Source organism: Falco naumanni, chromosome 10, assembly GCF_017639655.2.
Source record: "Falco naumanni isolate bFalNau1 chromosome 10, bFalNau1.pat, whole genome shotgun sequence".
Lineage (NCBI taxonomy): Eukaryota > Metazoa > Chordata > Aves > Falconiformes > Falconidae > Falco > Falco naumanni.
Window position 1 is genome coordinate 31,456,087 of NC_054063.1, and position 23,817 is coordinate 31,479,903.

Sequence of the window (23,817 nt, forward strand, 5' to 3'; positions counted from 1 at the left end):
GTTTTGTGTTGCAGAGAGCTGTAGTTCTTAAAGGTGGAAGAGGCCAATAAAATTGTTAATGTTGTCTGAACACTATGGGAATAAACACACAACTGTAGATTAAAAAAAAAAATAGAGAAAATATAATCAGTGTTGAAAATGCCAGTTTTGCTCTGAAAAGGAGTTTAGTTTTCTGTGTTTGTAAACCCTCTGCTTACATGAAGAAAGCCATCCATGATGAATACGAGTTGATTTGTCATGAATTGAAAATATAATTCTATACAGTTACAAAACCAGGTATTGTAAAAAAAACCCAACTGTACAGGGCCATGAAATAATTTAGTTAAAGTTCCTTCCAAGTTAGTGTAGAGTCTGCCTCATTTCATGATAAATAAAATCTGTCCAACACTTGTTGATAGAGCTTTTCCTGGCATTGGAGAGTTTGATCAACCTGACATGGGGTGTAAAATGTTTTGAAGGATGTGTTTGTGAAGTCTTTTTTTTTTCCTGACCTGCTTTTTATATTTCTCTGCTAACTATGACAGATAGAATGTTTAGCAATGGTTGTCTTACAGTTACATAGACTATTCTAATTAGGGAATATTTTGCCATATTTGACTAGTGTTTATTCATGTTTTATTTGTTACTGGGTAGAGTGAAATAAACTAGTCATAATCTAAGACATGCAATTTACTTACTTACCAAAACTAAGCACTGAACTATTAAAATAAGAAGGTAGAGATGGTCCTTCGGAATGATCTGAGGTGTGCGAATCTTTATGCTTAGGCCAAAATAGTTAGTATGGGCACAGAAGTTGCTAATGTCAGTCCCCGGTGTGAAATGTAGTTATATTACCTTTATTTTTCTGTTTTATATATAGGGCCTGGGTTCCAATAAATAATTGCTACCTCATGTCTAAAGAAATTCCTTTTTCTGTGAAAAAGACTAAAAGCATCTTCAATAGTGCAATGCAAGAAATGGAGGTTTATGTTGATAACATTCGTAGAAAATTTGGAGTATTTAACTACGCACCTTTCCGGACACCATATACTCCCAACAATCAATACCAAATGTTATTAGACCCTACAAACCCGACTGCTGGAACTGCAAAGACAGACAAACAAGAGAAAATCAAACTGAACTTTGATATGACAGCTTCACCCAAGATTCTAATGAGCAAGTCCATGCTGAGCAGTAGTACTGGTCGTAGGATTTCCTTGACAGATATGCCACGGTCACCAATGAGTACAAACTCATCAGTTCACACTGGATCTGATGTTGAACAGGATGCAGAGAAAAAAGCAACTTCCAGTCATTTTAGTGCCAGTGAAGAATCCATGGACTTTATTGAGAAAAATACAGGTAAAAAAAAAAAAGGGGGGGTACAGGACTTTGCATTTGGTTAATGCACTAGTTTTATTCCATGTAATTTTTAAAGACAGACTGTATTATGACTCATTTTATGAAGAAATTTTAGGAAAAAAAATGGGTTTAACTTTTGATTCGAAGAAATTACAGTCCTTTCTGTCACATTGAGAAGGAAAAAATAATCATGAAAACTGACCAACCCCTTCAGTTTAAATAGCAGGATAGTTGTAACTATCAAAATGGATGTAGAGTGGAAAAAAATACAAAAAGTGTTAGAATTGTCTTGGTTAAGGAGATATTCTGTTTAAAATTTGATAGCCCTTTTTCAAGGCAATGAGCTTAAATTTATAGTGTTCCCAGCCGAGTAGCTAAAATACAATAAAACTACAGTTCCATAGGCAGAGTGGATAAAGAGAAAAAGGAGTGTGGAATACAGACTTCTCAGACTTGTGATGCAGTCAGACACTAGCTAATTTTGTGGCACTCAGGCGAACTATCTTAATCCATAACTAAAAGTATGTTGCTGCCTGAAAAAAAATGATGCAGTATATTAATCAGTGTGGTTTAAAACTTTGCGTTTGGTTGTAGAAAACTGAATCAGTATGTTCTGTTGCAGTTTTTAGATAAAATGCCATTTGTTTATTTATTAATTATAGTCTTATTCTTTCTAGCCAATAAAGGCTAGGCTGTGGGTACAAAAGTGTCTTGTGATATGATCCATCTTAAGAAAGTGATGGCTAAGTAACTGTATGAATTTAATTATATGAAAATGCTTGGATTTTTCAATAGAGTAACAGGTCAAAAGGAATGATTCATTTTCTACATACAGTATGTATATATGTGTGTACAGCTTTTATACATAAAGTGAAGCTAACAGGTACTGTTTTGTGTCTTAAAATACAGAGCTTTTATTATACCATATTATTATTTCTTTATAGTAGTGGAGATAATCATGGAAAGTCACATTAAACCTATTTTGTCAGATTAAGAAAAGATGACGTCAGATGTTATCCTATTACTCTGAATTCTTGATTATCATAGCAGTTCTGGGGAATTTTTCTAACTTTTCCTCATGCCTTACTGTCCTCTATCCTAGTGCATAGAAATGCTCAATTGAAATTAACAGCAGTTAAACTAGAATATTCAGTTTCCCACCTGGCATTTCTACCTGTATATTGTAACGATTGCTAACTTTTGTAATGTTTACTTTATGTATAAATTTAGCTGGAATCTTGTGTGTTTCAATTCAAATGTAAATGAAATTGCTGTAAAAAAATAATTCAGGTAGTATCACTGCGCTATCCTTAGACAAGAATGTTCTTATTTGCATGCCTCAGTTGTGTATTTTGAGTGATGTGTAAAAGAGAACTTGGAAAGTTACAGAAACAGTAGATACTGCTACCGTTTAGGAATCTGAAAACATATAGACGATCCTGGATGTACTGAGGAAGAAAAAGTATCCAGTAGTGAGTTTAGGATGACACTTTCAGAGCATTAAGCTGAGATTTAAAAGACAAAAATTAGTTTCTTGCTGAAAAAAATGACTTTTTGTTGTTGTTAGGTAATGGCCTGCAGATGCTTCCCTTTCTGGACTGTTTAGCAGTTTCTAGGTTTGCTTTTGAAACATTATTTCGTGGAGATTTTAAAGGCTCAGAGCACAGAATTTTGCTTAAACTCTGTATAAATTAGAATATTCTGTTACCTTATCAGATACATTTGGCCACTGATATCTAGATTAAACTTACTGTGATTTGTACTCTTAATTCTCTGTTAAAGTAGCTAGCAAATGGGGTAGATAGGGTTTTCTGTGTTTACTTACATACATGAATTAAAATAGACAGCAATTTAGAGTGTCAGAATTTGTTAAATCTAGAATAACCAAATCTGAAAGCCAGAAACTTTCTGTCACTGCAAACAGAGTTGTTTTGAGGGTAAGCAGACATTTGGCCCCAACTGTATAGCTGAAAGAAAATTATTTTCCTTACAGTTTCTTTTTCTTTATTAAATGAAAATCAAAGTGGTAGTTGCAACTTGTAGTGGAGGTGTAACATACTGTTGAAATTTTTTTTCCAAAAAATCTTTTCCCTGCCTGTGTAGGTTTACAAGCTGTTTTTTCCCAGTGAATATGGCTTTATTGTGATTATTTTAAAATCTGTCCTTATTGATTTTGTGCTTTTTCAGCTTCTCCAGCACCAACAAGAACGGGTCAAGCGGGGAGCTTGTCAGGCAGTCCCAAACCTTTTTCTCCTCAAGCATCAACGCCAATTTCTGCTAAGCAAGAGAGAACTTCCACTCCAGGAAGCATTCTGAATCTTAACCTTGGTTAGTCTTGACCTTTGAAAACCTAATACTGTTAGAGCTGAACAAATTAGAGTGGTGTCAATGCACAGTAATATGAACGAGCTGGCTTGTATGTGGCTTTAAATGAACAAAGGGCTTTGAGAGGCACGTGTGTAATTATTGTTTCATCAAATAGGCTGTCCTTTTTTTGTTTTATAAATGCAAGTTCCTGTTACTGTTTCTTCTTGTTGATAAGAGGAAGCAGTTAAAGGATGGTGGGGTTTTTTTAGCTGAACTGTATAAACGAATGTTTCTAAACACTAGGTAAGTTTCTACAGGTTGTAATTCCATGAACATTGCTGCTCCCTCGGTCTCTTGAGTGTATCAGTGGCAAGGTGTTCTCGTGGTCTTTAGGATTTAGGATCTACTAGGGCTTCTTCTCTCTTGCTGCCTTCACATTACCTCCTCACTGACCATCCCTCTCTAGGGATGTCTTGAAACTCCATAGAAGTAAATTCTGGGATTGTGGAATTTTGAAAGATGCAGTAATTAAGTACTAAGTGGACAAAATAGTTCTGAAAGCCAGATGGATGTAAATCAAGTTTCCTCAGTCCTACTTTGTTCTGTGAGTATTCTGATTCAGTTCTAGCTACTTTTTACCTCCACCATGATATTACATGGAGATATGGGATTCTGCCCCTTGGTGTTAGTCAAATACTTCGGGAAGGCTTGAGCTCAAGTGTTGAATTCATGTGTTCGGTGAAACAGATATTCTGATTCTGGATGCAAGCTCACAACTGTTTTTGTCAGCATGTTAATCTATCTGTGTGGACATACCATAGGTTAATTTCTGCTGCACTGTAGCTGTCTGTAGTCCTACCTGAGGTGACAATGCATTTGGAAAAAACATTTAAGAAATATGTAGTGCTGCAGTTGTTTGAGCCACAGATGGGACACATCACTGGAGCATAGAATACTTGGAATAAATAGTGTGGATCTGATGCTATGGTCCCTGAGCAATACCGTAAAAGAACAGGTAGTATGCTTTCGAGTAGAATATCGGTTATTTTTTTCAGCTGTAGGGGATTTTCCTTTGCTAAATAAACTCTTTGGTGATAGGAAAGGAAATGGCAATCCTTCTTCATGTAATAGTGTCAGTGGTGCCAGACATAGATTAATCTGTGAATCCTGTGGTTTTCAGATATGACTTGCTGTGTCACATTGTCATACATAATGTGGACAGGATTTCTCTCAGAAAAAACAAAAGTGAAAGTCCAGAAAACAAAGACATTTATGTACCTTGAGTAGAGTACTAGAAGGCATTCTATAACAATACCCCAATTCAGCAATAAGGAAGGGAGAATAATGGAAATGAGCCATCTGTTGTTGCCAGCAGACTAGCTAAATTGAACAATGGAGGTGTCAGTGACCAAGCTATACACAGACTGCTTGGGAAAAAAAGACGTATTCCTGACAGTATAGGACCTGTCCTTGTACAACAGAGGTAGAAAAGGTAGAACAAGTTTGGCTAAGTAAGGAGTGAAAATTTTCAGATTGGTAATGAGAGAAAGTAAAGACTTTGGAGATAAGAATGGGAAGATTTCTCCAGGATGGGCTTGTCTGCCCTTCCGCTCTGTTTTCTTTGTGTTAACACTGACATTAATGAGGCAGATTGGAAATCCTCATCAGGGAGACCTCCTTGTAAGTTAGAGTAATTTGGTTTGCAAGACTTCTTTCATATATTAGGATGTAGGGTTCCCTGGGGAGGTATTACAGTGTCTCATCTTCATCTTCCTCCGTTCTTCATTTTTCTTTTGTTTGCATCCTGACGTGTAGTTGACTAAGGCTATGAATCAAATTCTGTACTAAGGGTGATATAACTCTTACTGCTGGGGAATTAGTATGGATTGGGTGACACAGCACAGGAAGAAAAAAAAATCTCATTTAGTAAATGTTTCCAATACAAAGAGCAAATATTTCAAAAGTACTTAGGTGACTTCGAACCTTCTTCTTTGCCTCAAAATTTACTTAGCACTGAAAGTGAAAGAGTTTGTGTTATGTTTAGTCTCTTCCAGTATGAATATGCGACATGAGGAGTGTGAAATTCAGTATTTCTTTTATGACCATTTCTGTGGGATCAGAAGGGACAATTGAATGTTACTTAGACTGAATTTGTGTGTGCTGTAATGCATATCTATAAGCCAGGGTGATCAAATTATAGCCTGTGTATTTGGCTTGTGAGATCACACCACACAAGTTGCTGCCTCTCTCTCTCTCGGAAGAAATGAAGAACTGCTATTATAGCAGTAAACAAAATCTGCATGAATACTGTGAAAATGTTACTACTAGTAGCAAATAACAGTAGTAGCTTATTAGAAGTGCTGTCAGACAGCTTACAGACCTGAACGATGCATTCTTGATAATTTCACATTGATGGAGAAAATATCCACATAATTGATGCATGCATTTTGCATATGAAATATGAGCTATCAGAGAGAAAGATTCCATTGTTTGTAGTGAAGTAATTTTAGAATAATTATTTAGCCCATAATTATAAAAGAAGTGAAACATGCTTTAGATTGTCTGCATTGTTACTCAGTAAAATTTGTCTTATTTGAATAGTGATCCTCTTTGTAAAATATTTTTCTTGGTTCATTTTTCTTCTTCTAGATCGTAGCAAAGCTGAGATGGATCTGAAAGAGTTGAGTGAGTCAGTCCAACAGCAGACCACTCCTGTGCAACTCATTTCACCAAAACGCCAGATACGTAGTAGGTTCCAGCTGAATCTTGACAAGACAATAGAGAGTTGTAAAGCACAACTTGGTAAGTGTATGTTAGGAATACAGTGGACATCGGAAGGATACACTTGAGGAAATTCTGAATTTGAGTTTAAAAGAAGTTTTCAAATAGTAAAACCTTCAATACTTACGCATTAAAACGAGAGTAGAGGATATTGGAAGTCTTTGAGACAACTAGAACGCACTGAACTAGTTTAATTTAAAATACAGTGAGACCTACCATTTAAATTTTTTGTCAAAAAGCTTTCATCTTTTAATCTGTTTTTGTACCATTTTGATGTAGATAGTATGACAGATTTATAGTCTTTACTATTTGCATTGTTAATTGAAAAATTTAAGAATTGTACCTAACTTGTCAGTTGCACAAATTTCTGTATCCAACCACGCAGGAGCGGAATGCTGTCAGAAGCATTAGCGTTGTCTAGCACTTAATTAAAGACATTCTAGACACTAAAAAAATTAAGAGAGTTTCCTGCAAAACTTACACAGTCTAAAATTGATTCTGGAAACACACTTGTAAGTAACTTTAATCAGGTGAATAGTGTTACTGATTTTAAGGTGGTTTCTCGTGGATAAAAATAATTCCTCTTTGTATTTGCCAGCACTGGGTCCTGAGTTAACAAAACAGCTTGCAGGTAGTGGGGAAAAAAGCAGTGAAAGGAGGGCCATTGAATGAAATAAAAATATGAACTGGAATATGTGGAAGAGAATTCTTACACATTCTGGTATTGAGATAGGGCACTAAGGGAACTGTTTATAGCTTAAGGGACTGACTGTTAAGATGATGGTATGTATACACTTTGTTCCAGTATATTGAGTATTTTTTCTTGTGATAATGTCAGTCAGTCTCATGTCAGCATGGAATGTACTTTCCTCCCCACAATTAGGAATAAATGAAATATCTGAAGCTGTTTATACTGCAGTAGAACACAGTGACTCTGAAGATTCTGAAAAATCTGACACCAGTGACAGTGAATATAGTGATGAGGATCAGAAATCAAAGAATGATCAAGATGATGGAGACGACAAAGAAGGTACAAGAAGTGACAAAGAATCATTGAGCTTGAAAAAAAAACCTAAGCCCCCAGCACAGAATGAAGACAAGGAGGAACTTAAAAGCACAAGTCCAGAAGTAGAGAAAATAGATGACCCAGTCAAAGAAAAGGCAATTACAGACACTGAAAAAGAATTTTCTGAAAAGGGAAAAAGTTTACAGCATACAGGAAAAGAAAAGCTGAAAGGTAAAGATGAAACAGACTCTCCAACTGTGCATCTGGGACTGGACTCTGATTCTGAGAGTGAACTTGTCATCGATCTAGGAGATGATCATTGTGGCCGTGAAGGAAGGAAAAGCAAGAAAGAGTCTAAAGAACCTCCTCCAAAACAAGATGGTAGGACGAAATTCTTTCCTTCCTTTTCTCTTCTGTTCTGGAGGGCTGTTATCAAAGACAGAGTTGTTACCTATATTTTTGCATTAAGATAAAAGTATTTGTACTAAAGCAATTTTTAGGAAAGATTTTTCATCTTTGTGACTATGAAAAAAGTATTTAGTGCCCATTATAGTTCTGGTTTAAATAAAATATGTTTCACTGAGTTTCCTTTCAGCAGCGTAGAACTCTGAATATCCATAATGTTTGTTCTGTGACAAATGTAGAATTTATTTTGCAATTTTTATGACTTTTAGTTGAATCTTTACATTTTCATAGGCCTTCCAAAACTGCAGGTAATTCTAAGTGAAATTAAAAGTGGATTTCAATATTTCTGTAGAGAGAGACGTATATGAATATATTCTAGACGTTATTTGTGTCCTGTCCATGATTCCAAGGCCCCTGCCTTTGTTCATGGCTATGAGATATCAAAATGCTTTGGTCCAGAAAAGAGATCCGGTGCATGCAGATCTGAAGATCTTTGCCCCTTTCCAGAAACCTGTCACTGCAGCAGCCTTCTCTTCCAGACCTGTTTTTTTCCTCTGGCCACAGCCTTGGAGGAAACATCCAGTTCCCAAATTGATCTGATAGGTGGAAGTCAACTATAAACTCTGGAAGATTTTCCAGTAAACATAGATAAATGTATATTTGGTTATCAGTGCCAGTTCACCTTTGTTTATAATTTTTTAGTATGCTATTTCTTCAGTTACTGTCCAGTCGTTCCTTTTGAGTGAATTTTTGTCCTGAAAGAAATTGGAATGACAGGTGTGAATGGTACCCAGAAACATCCCAACAAATGCTAACTTCACATATATCTTCTGAAGGGGGTCAGGCTGGGTTTTTCTGGGTTTTGCACTTTTTATTGTGTTTTGCTTAACGACTGGTGCTTCTGAATTGCCACCAACTTTACCTAGACTGAAATGAGTTTACTTGTAGAGTATCAATTGCCTTTTGAGGAAGATAATTCAAAGTAGGCTGGAAGGTACATACAGCTCTTCCAAAAATCAGGTGGAAAATTATGAATCAGATGTGTTGGTGAAAAGCTGGTGTTACATTTTATGTTTGTTTAGTTGTAGGTAAAACTCCACCTTCCTCCAGTGCAAGCACCCAGTCTCTACCAGAAACTCCAGTACTTACCCGCTCTGCAGCCCAGACTCCACCAGCTGGTGTGACAGCAACTACTAGTGCTTCTTCTACTGTCAGTGCTCCATCCGCAGCCACTGGGAGCCCTGTGAAAAAGCAGAGGCCTCTGCTGCCGAAGGAAACCGCACCTGCTGTGCAGCGTGTAGTGTGGAATTCTTCAAATAAATTCCAGACGTCTTCTCAGAAATGGCACATGCAGAAGGTGCAGAGGCAGCAGCAGCAGAGCCAGCAGTCTCAGTCACAGCAACCTCAGTCCTCTCAAGGGACAAGATACCAGACAAGACAAGCAGTTAAAGGTATACACTTTCTAACTCAATGTGCCTGTGATGCCATAATTCCCCAGTAGTGATCTGTGCTCCAAGGCTGCCCAACCAGGAGTTCTTCCATATAAACAAAATCTCAAAAGTATGGTTCTACTCTGATAAGTGACTTTAAAATACAAGAACTTACTCACCATACCTGCTCTTTCTGGTGTGTATTTAGAGTCATGTCTCCTTATTTTAATGACAAAAAGTTTGTGTGTGTTTCTGTGTAAATATTTTTGCCATTCTTAGCCACCACAGATTTGGGAGAATGAACTGAATTATTTTCTGGATTATATGATAAAATTGTTAAGCATTCCACTTGCATGACTACCCCTATCACCTCAGTATTTACAAACCGGATCCAGTTTTATCTGACAAGAAGCTGATCTGTACAGTTTTTCATAGCGTGTACTTTGGCAGCAGTCAAATTACCCAGGCTACATTTTTCTTTGAAATCCCTGTTGCTTAACTCTTAACAAGACTTTGATGCTAGTTTCATGTGCAAACAACCATGGTGTTTTAGAATGTTTTCACAACTGTTTTCTTACCATCCATTTGCCAGAGGTTTGCTAGTAGTAGGCACATGGTAATATAAGCCCATGCTTCTATTGCTTCACTTCACAGAACAGCAACTTCATGTAAATCTAGCTTCATTTGTAATTGCAAGTTAATAAACTGAACTGTTTAACGGGGTGCCTGATGAACAGATATTCTCCATTCTGCTAACACTGCTGGCAAGCCAGTAATTTCATTCAGAAGAAAGTTTCAGGTAATGGGTCATATATAAATGTTTACCAGAGGCACATTTCTCTGGTCCCAGACGGCTTTTGTGACTGACATTTAAGAAGTGTTGAAGAAGCAGTAGCTTTCTACTTGTAGACTGCACAAATGCGACACAGAAATACTGAGTGAGAAAGAAAAATAATTGTGAAACTTGAAGTCTTATTTTTAATAGAATCATACTTTAATAGAAGAGCTTAATAATATGGGCTGAACTTTAAATGTTCAGCCTATGTGTGTGTTTTATCAGCATGTTTACTATTAAGCACATCATAGCAATGTTCCATCTTAAATACTGTATTCTAGAAATACATAAGATGAAAACTATAAAATCTATAGATTTCTCATATACTGAATTGGCATAAACAAAAACACAGTACACAGATAACTGTTATATTTCAGTAATTTCTGTTTTCAGGATATTGATAATGAAGACATCTTTTATAATATGAATCATTAAAAATAGATTGAAGAGTATTGCCTTTAATTTTTTTTTTTAAATATTAAGGTAGATAAGTCATTAGGGATGAAAAATTGAGGGTCTTTGCATTTTGATTTGTACTCTCAATTTTTAATCACCCACTGTTTAAGATCCTTTGAGATATTGACCGAAGATGAGAAAACTTAACCCTCTTTGAGTTAACACTGTGAATAAGTTCTTTGCTTTAATGAGTTAATCTAATGTTGCATTTCTTGCTCTGCAGCCAACCAAAGGTTAATGTTGATCTGGATATATGTGTATTAAACAATTGCAACACTAATAATAATCAGTAGCATTAAGAACAAGAAAAATGGGAATAACACCAGGAAGTATTCTAACTAGGCTTTCTTCAACAACGGCTCACTAAACCGTGTTTCAAAGCAGAAAGAAAAGAAACTCAATGATACGTTTCAAAATGATGGCAAATGAAAATGTCAAAGTCTAACTTACGCTTATATGTATGATGCTAGTTGGGAGTTCTCCGGATTGAGAGGTTAGGAAGCGAACTCCTAGGAAGTGGGATGGAGAAGTCTCAGGTGGGAGGAACAGAGAGCTGAGGGAGACTTGTGCATTGGCCAGTCTAAAACAATACGTTTCAAAGAAATATTTGCTTCATTACCTTTAAGCCTTACAGTTATGTGCAAGTTCAGTGGCTGAGCACTTTATAACTAATTGATTAAATGGCACCATTGTATAAATAATGTAAGTCTGTGAAATGGTTAAGTGCACATATTTCAGTTAGACATTAAAGTCAGAAGTTTGCCAATTGGTTTTCAGAATTGTTTATGTGATTGATCCGCTGTATGTTCTCTTTTCTTAGCTGTGCAGCAAAAAGAGATCACCCAGAGCACTTCCACATCCACTATAACCTTGGTTACAAGTACTCAACCTATTTCTATGGTTACCAGTTCTGGATCTGCGAGTACACTTTCTTCCTCAGTTAATACAGACTTGCCAATTGCAACAGCTTCTGCTGATGTGGCTGCAGATATTGCTAAATACACTAGCAAAGTAAGTTCTTCAGCAGGGTTTTCTTGAAATTTTGATTTTGAAGTGAACTTTCACATTTTTGACATTTCAGATTCTGAAATAACTTTTATTTTCAGGTTGCCATATGTTGCAAATTCATTCTGCTAGGTAGGAGCAGCTAGATTTGGTGAGAGCGCAGAGCCGTCTTTTCAGACCTGGCTGAATAGTGCCACTGCCATCCCCAGAGTGCGTGTCCAACAGGCTGCAGCTCCCAGACACTTTAGACCCTTCTCATGTTTCCCCTTTGCTGCTTCTTATTTACGTTTCATTGCGTTTTGGACCATTTTCTGTTTTTTCCTAAAGGTGTAGATATCCCCATAGCATCGTATTTACAGTAAACATTAATATTTCTTCATCTGTGTCCAATAATACATATACAAAAATGCACTTTTGTTTTAAAACACTGTATAGATTCATCAGTTGGTAGCTTGTCGTAAGTGTGTATTCATCTATTAAAACTGAAGCTAAGTCGTTAAAGGGAAGATGTGGTGTAATACTTGTATCATAATAGTGTCAGTGAAGGATGGGACAGCAGCTTTTCATCTGCTCTCTTAGATCTTTAAATAAAAATATTAACGTGAATATTGTATAAGGAAATAAAGTTGAGTACCCAGGCATTAAAAAGCATCAGAATTAATCTCAACTGTCAGCTTCCAGTATTCTCACTCAACCATATGGTCTTGGTGGGAATTTTTGGGGGGTTTGTTTTTTTTGTTGCATGGAGTTTTTTCCCCAAACTCATGTGTTTTGTGGTTTTGTTTTGGTTTGGTTTTGTGTTTTGTTTTGTTCGTAAATTACATCAATGGCTTTTTATTGGAAAACTAGAAGGTCAAGCAGTTTACCAGTTCAGGACACTTAAAAACCACAGTCCTGATGAAAAGTGTTATAGTCTACCTTTTAAATAATTCTCTAAAAACAGACCCAGATAAATATATTTGAGAGATATAGGGCATTGTTGATAGTAATGTAAGTTCACGTTAGAGTACCTGAAAGGAAGTGAAAGTGGGTATCTCTTCAAAATATGTATCAAAGAAATATTTTTTTTTCCATTTTGTCTTTCAGATGATGGATGCCATCAAAGGAACAATGACTGAAATATATAATGATCTTTCAAAAAATACTACTGGAAGTACAATAGCTGAGGTTAGTGTGAGATTAAAAAAAAAAAACACTGCATGTGTTTTAACTTTACTATGTAACTATACGTAAAAAGTGTTATATATTGAGACTGTCTAGAGATCCTAATTTCTGTGCTGTTTTAAAAGCAACGGTTAGAGTGGTGGAGAAAAACACTGAAAAACTACCAGATGGGCTCTAGAAGATAAGCAGCAAGCCATAAAGGCCAGATCCTTAAAGCTTCTGTCGAGGATTTAATATTGTCACACTGTTTAAAATCAGAAATTAAGTCTTATTTTGAAAATATCTTTTTTTTTTAAAATAGGCATTTGTCCAATTAAGTCTTATTTTGAAACTGTCTTTTTTTTAAAATAGGCATTTGTCCATTAGAGGAAGACATTTTTAATTTCCTCCTAGTGCAGTAGCTTATTCCACTTACGGGATTATGACCATAATTGTGAATGCTTCTTGAAAATACTTTAATACTTTTTGAATTTGTTACAGAATGCTAGACATTGCTTTTTGTCTCCAAAGATAGCACTTAGTATCTTCTAAGTGTCTCCTTTAAACTTTGAAAAAGCAGATTAAGCAGTGTAAACTAAGCATGAATGTGAACAAATAAAGGTCAGAGTTAAAATTTTTTAAGTAAAGATTTCTTTGCTTGTTTTAACCAAAACTAGGAAGCCACAATTTTGAGCAACGACATTTGTATTCCTAATCCACACTGAATTAAGAATTTTCTTTCCTAAACCTCATCTAGCTAAAAAGAAAATAAATGCAAACAAAACTGAGGAATAGGTTTTTTTATTCCAGTCAGAGAAGTCTGAGACTCAACTAATTTCAGAGGAAGCAAGATCAAGTTCAATAGAAGTGCTTCTTGTTTTCAAACAATCCTGTACCTTTTATGATAATAAAATAATACATAGAATACTTCAGACTTTGGTTTGGGGTTTACTATGGTCTTGTCCTCATGTTTGTGTGAAGGAGCCTTGATGTAAGTTGATGATCAGGTTCTTTGCTTTGGGCATGTTTTTCTGGATAATAATTACATATTATACATTCCACCCTGTTTATTATTACTGTTATGTTTTTGATATTTAGATTCGGCGTTTGAGGATTGAGATAGAAAAACTCCAATGGTTACATCAACAGGAGCTGTCAGAAATGAAGCATAACCTAGGTATGAAAACAGCAGTCCAAAGCAGTGTGTCAGGTTTTGTCCCAAACAGAAAATCCAGATGCTTGCAGTGCGTATTACCCTCATCGTGTGATGCTGCACATTGCCCAAGTGAAAGACAGAAAACCTTGTTCAAATGTGCTGCGCTGATGTTAGCGGACACCTTCTGAGTATGTACCCAGAGTTAATCTGCACACACCAAACAACAGGTGTTCAGCCCTCTGAAACAGATTTAGGCTAAAGAGAGCTTTTGATAGCACAGAACAACTCTTGATTTTTATGCATCATTGGATAATCCCTCTTCATGAGATATTTTATGCTGATTATTTCATACCAATTCTCATATGAACCAGATTCTGTTAATACAGCCCCTGGGGGAACCTGCTTCCTCTGCTGTCTTTGTAGATTGTAGCTGACATTTTGGTTCAGATCAGCTGTGGGTGTACAGGGTTATTTATGGGAAGTGAATAGACAACCTTGGCTCAGTCTTTGTGCCAGACTGTCCATGAAGTAAAGTCAAAACACTACCTTAAACAGATAAAAGAATATTCCTTCTTGGAGGGGGATTTTAACCTCCACATTCACTCAACCATATGGGCAGGAAATGAAACCATGATTAAAATCTGATTACTCTTAAATGATCTTTTTTTTAATGCACTGAACTGTGGGAAGAGGTTTGCAATTGCATGATAAAATCTCCAGTAAGATACATGCAGTCCAGATGGCCTTAGGACTGTGTAATAGTGTCCTTGTCCACTTTTTGACTTTCTTTTTGCGGGGCACATCTGGAATCAAAGTGAATTAAGGGCTGAGTAACCCCATATTCAGGGTCATGTCTTTCCTTTGTTAGTAACATTTTGCTCTTTCAAATAACGATAGACCAGATTTTGCACTGCTGCAGTCCAGCATTCTTCAGAATTACTTGGGTATGGCAACAGTCACAGAACTGAATCTCTAGGTCTGCTCAGAAATAAAAGAAAAGTCCTTTAAACCCTCTGTCACCAGTCTCATGCCACTGTTTTAAATAAACACCCTTAATGGTGTGTTGAAAGTACGTCAGCTTGGAACACCTTAATTGTACTTGCCCGCTTTCTTGAAGATTCTGTCAAGCTCTCTGTAATCATGGTCACTCATAGTGACTGAGGTATCGGTTTATAACGGCATGAATCGTGGGTGGCTCTCAGACCAATCGTGAAATAAGGCTCAAATTTACAGCGTTGTTCACGTAGCGATGAGTTTTTACAGCTTTGTCAGTGTCCCTCGGAATTTTCATGTTTTTCTTTGTAACGAAACCAAGATACAGTGAACAATCGATGCGTTGTTGTTTATTTATGAGACAAGAGGAGAACTAGAATTCTCTGTATTTTGTGAATATTGGAGCACAACACAAGTTTGGGCTTGTAAAGGCGAAGTACGTTAGCAGCAGCTGGATCATCGTTCTTGTGGTTATGCTGCACCTGGTACACCTGGATTCTGACCCTTTGTGGGACACCCAGAGCGAAAGTGTTAAACAAATGGAAGGTAACGGTAAAGGGTAAAAAATCATGGTGCCAGAATAAGAAAAGAAGATGGAAGACTTTCATTTGTTGAGTAGGTATGAAACAGGGTTGTCCGAACTGAGGGAATATTTTGATTATTACTTTGAATTTCACATTGCCTTTAAACTCATGAAAATTATTGTTTTGCACCTTGCTGTTGGGGGGTGGAAAATGCAAACCTCATCTTTCTTTGCATTTTGAGTAGAACTAACAATGGCTGAAATGCGTCAGAGCCTGGAACAAGAACGAGATCGTTTGATTGCTGAGGTGAAGAAGCAGCTGGAATTGGAAAAGCAGCAAGCAGTGGATGAAACAAAAAAGAAGCAGTGGTGTGCTAACTGCAAGAAAGAGGCCATTTTTTACTGCTGTTGGAATACTAGCTACTGTGACTATCCATGCCAGCAAGCTCACTGGCCTGAGCATATGAAGTCTTGCACGCAGTCAGGTAATCTTGCTCTCTGCGTTGCCCGTTTCACCGCTGAGGGAGTTACGGTGGGTGGGTGGAACACGCCGTGGCCCAGCGCTCCTCGCTGTGTGGGTGCCGACGTGCCTGTGAAGAGTGACCGTGGACTGGTACGCGTGAGCAGTGGCTACTTTCTCTTTTTTTCCTGTATTGTAGCTACCGCAACACAGCAAGAAACGGATACTGAAATCAGCACAGAAACATTAAATAAATCATCCCAACCCAGTTCAAGTGTGCAGCCTACGCCCACAGAGACAGCCAGCACCCCTAAGGAAAAGGAAGGTTCAGCTGATAAAAGCAAAGAGTGTGTTACAGTAAGTATCACTGTGGTGGTTTCAAACAAAAACAGTATGTAAGATTCCTCTGAAATGTACCCCTAAATGCTTCCCTGGATCAGCCAGGAATTTATGACCATTTGCGTATTTTAAAGTGTGTGATTTGGGGAGTGAGATAGGGAGTTGTGGTTTTTTTTTCCTTCATCTTGGCAAAAAAAAAAATAAAAAAAAATCTCCTTCTCTCCTCTGGGAACACCCTTTCCCCTTCACTCATTCCCAGTAAAACCTTGTGTTGGCTTGACTCATCCTTCCAGCCAAAGGGGACTGGACCTCTTTCTCTCTCTCTCTCCAGGACCCATCAGTGTAGCTTCTGGTCTGGATCTTTCGATACAAGTTGCCTTCTGATAAGCAATACTGACTGCAGCACTTCCAAGCCCTTCTTGCCTGGGGGTTCAGAGGCCAAGCTCAAGACCTGCATTCAAATCAACTTCCTTTCTCCCAACAGACTGCCACTAGGGTACCACAATGTTCCATAACACTGATACAACAATCCACCTGGATCTACAGTTAACGGAGCAGTGTGCAGTTATGAAATCCTCCATAGCATCTACTCTGATAGTATTCAGTAGGCAAGGATGAGCAAATGCTCTAATAAAAGGGACTTAACATTGCATATATAGAAAATGTTTATAGAGAAGATTCTGCTTTATAGGTAGGGCTTGACTATTAGCAATTTCAGCATCGTTTTTCTTCTGCCCTTGCAAGATTTATTAAATGAAAAAATTTAGGGGGGGGGGCTGATCCTTCAAACCCTTACACATGATCCCCCACATCAGTAGGAGCCTTGTTGTATTTTAAAATATTAAAAGCAAACTAATTTTGTAGTATTGTGATTCCAGCATGATGTCTCATCGAGATAGTCCTATAGAATTGGGAAGCATAGTAAACTAGAGAGCTGTGTTCATTTCTTGACACTTTTGCTACTGTCTGGTGTTAGATCTCTGGGCTTGACATGTCATCTAAGGGAGTAAGTTGAGAAACAGATTTGGAGAGGGAAAAAGGATGTGCTGTTCCACGTGAATGCTTCGGTGAATTTAGTTAAACTCTGGCTCAGTCGATGTTCATACGCATTGTTTGTGGCAGCACAGCCTTTGTATTACTGGGGAAATAGGGGACGGGATAAATCAGTTATCTAAAATTTTTGCCAGGGAATATTCCAGTTATACAGTTCTGGAATTGCTTTCACATAGATGTTCTACCTGAAACATCATGCTGTATACATTGATCATGTTCATAATTTGCATTTTGTTATTAACAAAGAAGTAACCTGTGAATTCATTAAGATGCAAATTTTTAACACAAACAAAACATCCAACATAAATTTCATATAACAATAATAATAATAACAACAACTAGGTGGAATTCATGTAAAAGCTGAGACTTCTACTGAGGTTGCCTGTGCTGTCTCTGCAGATAGCAACAGGTGTGACAAGCAACCAGCCTATAAAACTGGTCCAGGTACCGCAGACCACCACCTATATTCCAACTACTCAACCCACAATTGTAAGTACAACATCATCATTTAAAGTCTGCAGTAGTACTGTTCCTGGCATTAAAACTGCTCAGTATTTCTGGGGGGTTGTCTCCGTCTGCTGTGCTATCAAGATATGAATTCACTGGTATAGTCTCAACTTGCAGTGCAAAATGTTGTATTTTGCTGTGCAACATTCCACCGTCTCATTTCATCGTCCATTATTACGAGGATTCAGGAATTGTGTAGCGAAGGCACTGAGGACAGGCTTCCATTATACATTACGATGTTAGTTACTTGTCCGTTTCATGTATATACTTGACCACATCAATGTAAATATATAGAATTCATTTTAAGTATCTTTTAAATATCTTTTTGTCTATGGTATCCTAAAGAGATTTAATTAATTCTGAGCTATGCTTGATATTCCTGTGACATCTCAGTAACTACGAAAGAAAATACGCATTCATCAGTAGTGTATCTCCCATGCAGTCTTGCACATTAGCGTTACGACATGATGAGAAGTAGCACTGGAGTCAGACCTGGGGTTTCCATCAAAGACTTACCCAAGGACACTTGAATGTGTCTCTCACAGAAGATGGGACAGAAGTGAGTTGGATTTTTGTATTTTACGCACCACAACATCCCGTTATTTCTACTGGTTGTGTTCTGCAGTGCTCACTTCAGAGTCAGCACGGCACCCGAGCTGACCTCCTTCTTACCAGAGGAAATGCGCTGACACTGCACTGGTAACTAAAGGGCACGCTCGGTCTCAGCAGTGGGCTCAGCAGAGAAGCCCAGGTGTCGATAACTTCAGTCATAAAATGACCTGAAGCTAGGTAATTTATAAGAGTAACTATGTACCAATTTAACAGTGTACCTTAATCGCACCGTGACTGCGAGGCCTGACGTGCTATAGAAGTTTCTCTCTCTCTCTCTCTCTCTCTCCCCCCGCCCTCCCCCAGCTGCAGGACACACGCCTCCGTGAGGGTGTGTATGTCTGGACACATGCACACGTACATACAGTATTGCACAGCCATTCTATTCCACACAAACGTTACTGCTCTTAGTGGGGATCATGACTCTTCACATTCCTAGCGGCTTTTGAACTATTCATTTTTGTCTCAACTGAGAGCACTGTGCACCTTGCAGCATTGGCCCTAGGCTGTTTGGACTGAATTCCCCTAACAACAAGGTTTTCTATGTGTTTTAAAATCAAGTCGTGAACATCAAAGACGTTAGGCTTTCTTGTGAGTAGCTGAGAGGTTGTAAGATCATAAGGTGGTTTTGTGTCATGTTCAGAACAATGGCAGTGACCTTCCTCGGTTTTCTGTAATACCAAGTGTATTGAGTTATGTAAAGCATAATTGGAACGTCTGAAAGGTTTCAACCTTTATTTGTGCATGTTTAAAACTTTGTACACATTTGCGTTAGTCTTGCACAGCTACAGACACCTCTGTATTCTAATGACTGCACGTGCAATTTAAGTAATTTTAAACCTTAGTGCATGTTTATGTATGCAAACTGTACCTATGTGTAAAACTGGCAGAGGTGGAAAATTTACCTCTCAGGGAATGATCTTAACGCATTTAAGGAGTCTCGCACATTCCATATCCCGACCGCTGTAAGAACTGAAACTTAATTTTTTCATTTGTGTAAGTGTGTGTATTTAAAGGCGACTGTGGCGACCTTGATTTCCCCACCTGTAGTACTAACAGTGACTGACCTAATGGCTCAGTAGGGTTCAGTTTGCACTTTGTGTCCAACTAGGAATTTCTTCCTCTGAACAACTTCCAGCGTATCTTCTGGGTACCATTTCACTGAACCTCTATACACATCTGAAATCATTACAAAATGGCAGTAGTCTTGAATTTATTTAGCAAATTGAGTCCATGTTTGGTTTTTATTCTTTCTGCAGTTACAATAATGTAAAAATACGAACTCATCGTCTTTGCATTCCAGGGAATGGAATGAGTAGGCTTCTGGAAGGCACAGACTTTGTCACAAAGGAGCTGATAAACACTCTAGGCTGTAATCCATCTCCCTAGGGATACTCGCAGTCTTTGTTGAATACCGTTAAGGCGCTAATGTGGTTTCTTAAAACAGTGTGGGGAAGCACTGGGCTTCAGTGAGCTTGTATTTCTTCTTCCGTGCTCTCTTTGGAATGTCGCACTCCCATCAGGGGGAAGATCTGTGCATCCCTTTCAGGTTCCTCAAAATCTCCCTCCCTGTTCCTTCCACCAACTATTGTGAACTGACACGGGTGCATTTGTTCGGTCACCAGTCGTGCATCGCTGGAATTGTATCAAAACGTATTTGCCGTTTGTACGGTACAGACGTCTCTAGACTTTCTCACATTTTTGGAGGAAGGTTAAGATACAGACTTAAGGTTCAATAAATCTTTTTCCAGATCTTCCAGAGTGATGTGACCTTGACCAGATTGTTTAACATTCTCGTGCCTTTGTCTCTGCATCTGTAGAATCAATTTACCACCTTTAGAGATGTCCTGAAACTTCATTTGTCGAGATTTATAAATCATGATCTGTATGATGGAAGTGAAAAGTTTATTCTATATTAATATTTTTACAGGGTGTATAAGACAGTTCCCAGTAATGCTGATGTTTTGATTTGTGCAAAAGTTAACTTAAGTACTTTTTTTTTTGTTCCAGTGGATGTTCTTTGCTCTCTTTTGTGTAGACGGAATGCATGGGGGAGTTCCTTTTGGGGAAAAAGATTTAAGTAATGTGTAACAAGAATATACTTATAACAAGGGTATTTTTGTACTCCAGTTTGATTTGTCAAAACTTTTTCAAATGACAGAGGATTTTCGTAGCCCTTTTTCTGCTTCCCACGTATGAGTTTGGGGAATATACGTAACTGGGTGTAACTATGAGAACCTAACTCTCCAAGCACAGACAGAGTGTGTACAGTACCTATAGGACCACCTGTCCCTGTAATTGTAAGGCAGTAGTAATAATACAGACAGACTCTCGGCTATAGGAGGGTAATACACTACTTCCTACCCTGGAATGAGGTAAAACTGCGGTAATAAAGGTATTAATTCTTGCACAAAATTGGAACTTGTTCTGGATTTTCCCTGGAAAATAAATCTCGTATTTCTGTGGTCATATTTATGTGACCTTTAACATAACAATATGTTTCTCTTGATTTTAATCCACAGACCATTCCTGTAGTGGTAAGTCCTTCTGCTGGGACAGTGGCAATGAGAACTGGAGTTCAGTATGTTCAGACCACAATGCCAGTCCAAGTACGAAGAGTCTAACTGCTAACAAGAAGTCCATACAATTGTTGGAATAAATAAATCTAATAGAAATGTGAAAAATAAACACAGTTCTTTGGATTAACCTCAAAGGTTCAGACTTTAGCTTTGTATATGTGTACAAAGCATTAACTACACTACATTAATGTAAAGCATTAGCGCTGGCTTAGAAAAGCTGAGGACAGGTAAGATCCATATTAAATCTATGCTTCTTTTGTAAATAATGTACAATTGTGGATGTCATTAGAGTACCATCTCCTTTTTATATTTGTATTGACTTTAACTTATAAAGAGCGTTTGAAGTTGGAAAAGGAAGGTTTAATATCACAAGCTAACACTGAAAACTGGTCTTGGGGAAACTGCAGTTAAGCATCAAGTAATATAATCATGAGAATCTGAACAACTCGATTTGCATTTGGATTGAAAACAATTTCTGCACTTTGAAACTCTTGTAGAATTTCTTTGAGCAACCAAGCGATGAAGGGTATGTTTATTCAGTTAATTGTATTGGGCAAATTGCGACATTTCCAATCTGTGGACCTGAAATACATAAAAGACTTACATTGTTTTTTACTATGACCAGACTGTTAAAATTTATATTGTTTACAGGTTAAAATTAAGTTAAAATCTCATTGAGTCTAATACCGGAAAAGTCAGACAGTGTAGTACCAACTGGTTGTAGCACATTTGTGATCGTTGATATCAAAGATTGAGAAAAGTAGAGTTTGTTCCTATGCTTCACAGTTCAGGTTTCTGGTTTTTTTAAATCCTCCAAAAGGACTTTGAACAAGAACTAGGTGTGAAGAGAATCATGGATCGGGAAATGTGGGCAAAGGACTTCTGATGCTGGGCCAGAGCATGTATTATTTATATGATGGAATTTATGTTTTTATGTAAGCATGAAACAGTACAGTATGAGAGAAAGTAACCCATGAAAATGCTGTCTGTTACACTTATACTGTAGTACCATTTTGTATGTTGTGTAAAACGAAAGCATTGAACAAAGCAAAGGTGATGTATGTATATGAGAAAATTAATTGTATGATATCATTCCAGTACATTCTGTTGTACATTTTAGTCATGTTAATTTCTCCCATTGTTTATAAAAGAATGCGGTTTGTACAGTCTCCAGCTAGTACCCATATTAGAGGGAAAAAAGTATTAGAAGAAAAAAAGCGAGAACAGAATATTCGTGAATTGCAGTTGTGTCAAAAATAGCCTAGCTGGCCTTATTTGTGAAGCATAATTGCTTTTAGCATATGGAAGTATTTTTTCACATTTTCTTTGTATAAAATTTGTATTAAACTTAAATATCTTTTTTGACAATTGTGTTTCTTTGTGACTAAGACAGCTGACACACACGATATGCTTTGGGTTTCTCCAATTTTTCAAGAAACTTCACAATTTTTTTATTAAACTGTTTTAGAAAAATGTTCTGTGTTCCTGGATTTCCAGTTTCATTTCAGTCTGGATGAATGTTCATTTCTGCACAGTCTCCAGATCATCGATAATTTCACTTCTGTTGGGGTCTTCTGTTGCAGAGGTGTGGGACCTTTGCATCCGAGCCTGAATCCCAGTCAGATCTGAGAAAAAAGCAAGCCATGCTGGCAGTCTGTAAATGAGTCATTTCTGTGTAAAACTCGGTAGTGTTTGTTCTCTCTTGGTTGTAACGGCAGCGAAGGTCCGCTGCTTGTGCGGCATGGACTCACTGGTTGGACTGGGGCTGGACTGGCGTGTTTGTAGGTTAGAGGTGGTGGCTTTCATGCCAGGCAAGGCTGCTGTGTGTGCCTTAATGAGCTGTTAGAAGAGGCGGGGAGCTAATGCAATCGCTCATGTAACATCTCCCCAGGAGTATTGTCTTAGAGCGCCTACTCCTGCAGCTACCTTTGCGTGCGTTTGTAAAGCAGCTAGTGTCAGTGTTCCCAGTGCTAGCAGGCACAGAGCTGGAAAGCTGGAAATGATTTGGCCTTCACCATGTCACCTGGGTGCTGGTGTCTCCAACAGAAGCTCTTGCGTTAGGAGGAAAAGGAAAGATGAACTTTATCTTTTAGCCTATAACAAAAATTGTTATAGGAAGCCATGCCGCTTTCTGATGCCTGTTTCAGCATGTGGGGTTTTTTTTCTTTTAATGGACATTTTTTTTCTATGAAAGAGTTGTTTTCTTTCCTCATGTGAATATGTGACCAAATCCTAGTGAAGATTATATAAATGTAAAATAGTAACTGCCAACAAGAGCTACCGGGTCAAGATCCAACATGTGATCTTGGATACTCTGGTGGCTAATTTTTCCATTTTTCAGCTCGCTCATTGAAGTTCATTGTTTTTCCTGAAAATTGTTTTGCATTAACTGAAGTGAAGATCACATCTCTGCCTTGGGTGCTGTTGGAGGAGATGACGCGGATGTGGTAACTATTTAAAAGATAGGCTGCAGCTTTACTGAATGTGTGATCGAGGACCCTGACCAGGCGTAAGCTGTATCCATTGCTTGTGTCTAGAGCATCCCTCTGCCCTGTGTGGTGTATCCCTTGTGCATTTCAGAACAAAGGTTGAGAACAGTTCCTGTGCCGGGGCTGGGATTTTTCCCTCTCGCTGGTGGTGAAGGTTCAGCAGCTCTGGTACCCAACTCGGTCCTGGGGGGAGGTCTGAGTCTGGGTGGCTGCCCCTTCCTCGCCTGGCTGTGAAGGGTGAGGGCAGTCAGGTGTTGATGGGGGCTGGGGGGGGAGTAAACTGTAAATAAAAAGCCTTTCTGGCCGTATACTGTCCTGGGAAAACTTGTTTTCCCCCTTCAGCTACAGGCCCCGGTGTCCCTCAGGTTTGCCAGCCTGTTACAACCTACTGAAAGACGGG

General features: G+C 38.0%; 1 protein-coding gene across 11 annotated transcripts in view; it reads left to right on the forward strand.

Annotated features, from left to right (window-relative positions):
* Window positions 1–22,296, forward strand: part of ZMYND8 (zinc finger MYND-type containing 8) — a 75,143-nt gene extending 52,847 nt beyond the window's left edge. For 10 of the 11 annotated variants that reach the window (XM_040607839.1, XM_040607838.1, XM_040607847.1 and 7 more), the window contains 11 exons: window positions 860–1,341; window positions 3,529–3,669; window positions 6,298–6,450; window positions 7,313–7,816; window positions 8,923–9,291; window positions 11,382–11,572; window positions 12,653–12,733; window positions 13,808–13,886; window positions 15,627–15,866; window positions 16,041–16,198; window positions 20,872–22,296. In XM_040607839.1, the coding sequence (XP_040463773.1) occupies window positions 860–1,341; window positions 3,529–3,669; window positions 6,298–6,450; window positions 7,313–7,816; window positions 8,923–9,291; window positions 11,382–11,572; window positions 12,653–12,733; window positions 13,808–13,886; window positions 15,627–15,866; window positions 16,041–16,198; window positions 20,872–20,973 (2,500 nt within the window). In that variant the 3' untranslated portion in view covers window positions 20,974–22,296. Of the gene's footprint in view, window positions 1–859; window positions 1,342–3,528; window positions 3,670–6,297; window positions 6,451–7,312; window positions 7,817–8,922; window positions 9,292–11,381; window positions 11,573–12,652; window positions 12,734–13,807; window positions 13,887–15,626; window positions 15,867–16,040; window positions 16,199–16,511 lie in introns of all 11 variants that reach the window. The other variant, XM_040607846.1, reaches the window with a different exon arrangement.
* The last annotated feature ends 1,521 nt before the right edge of the window (window positions 22,297–23,817 follow it).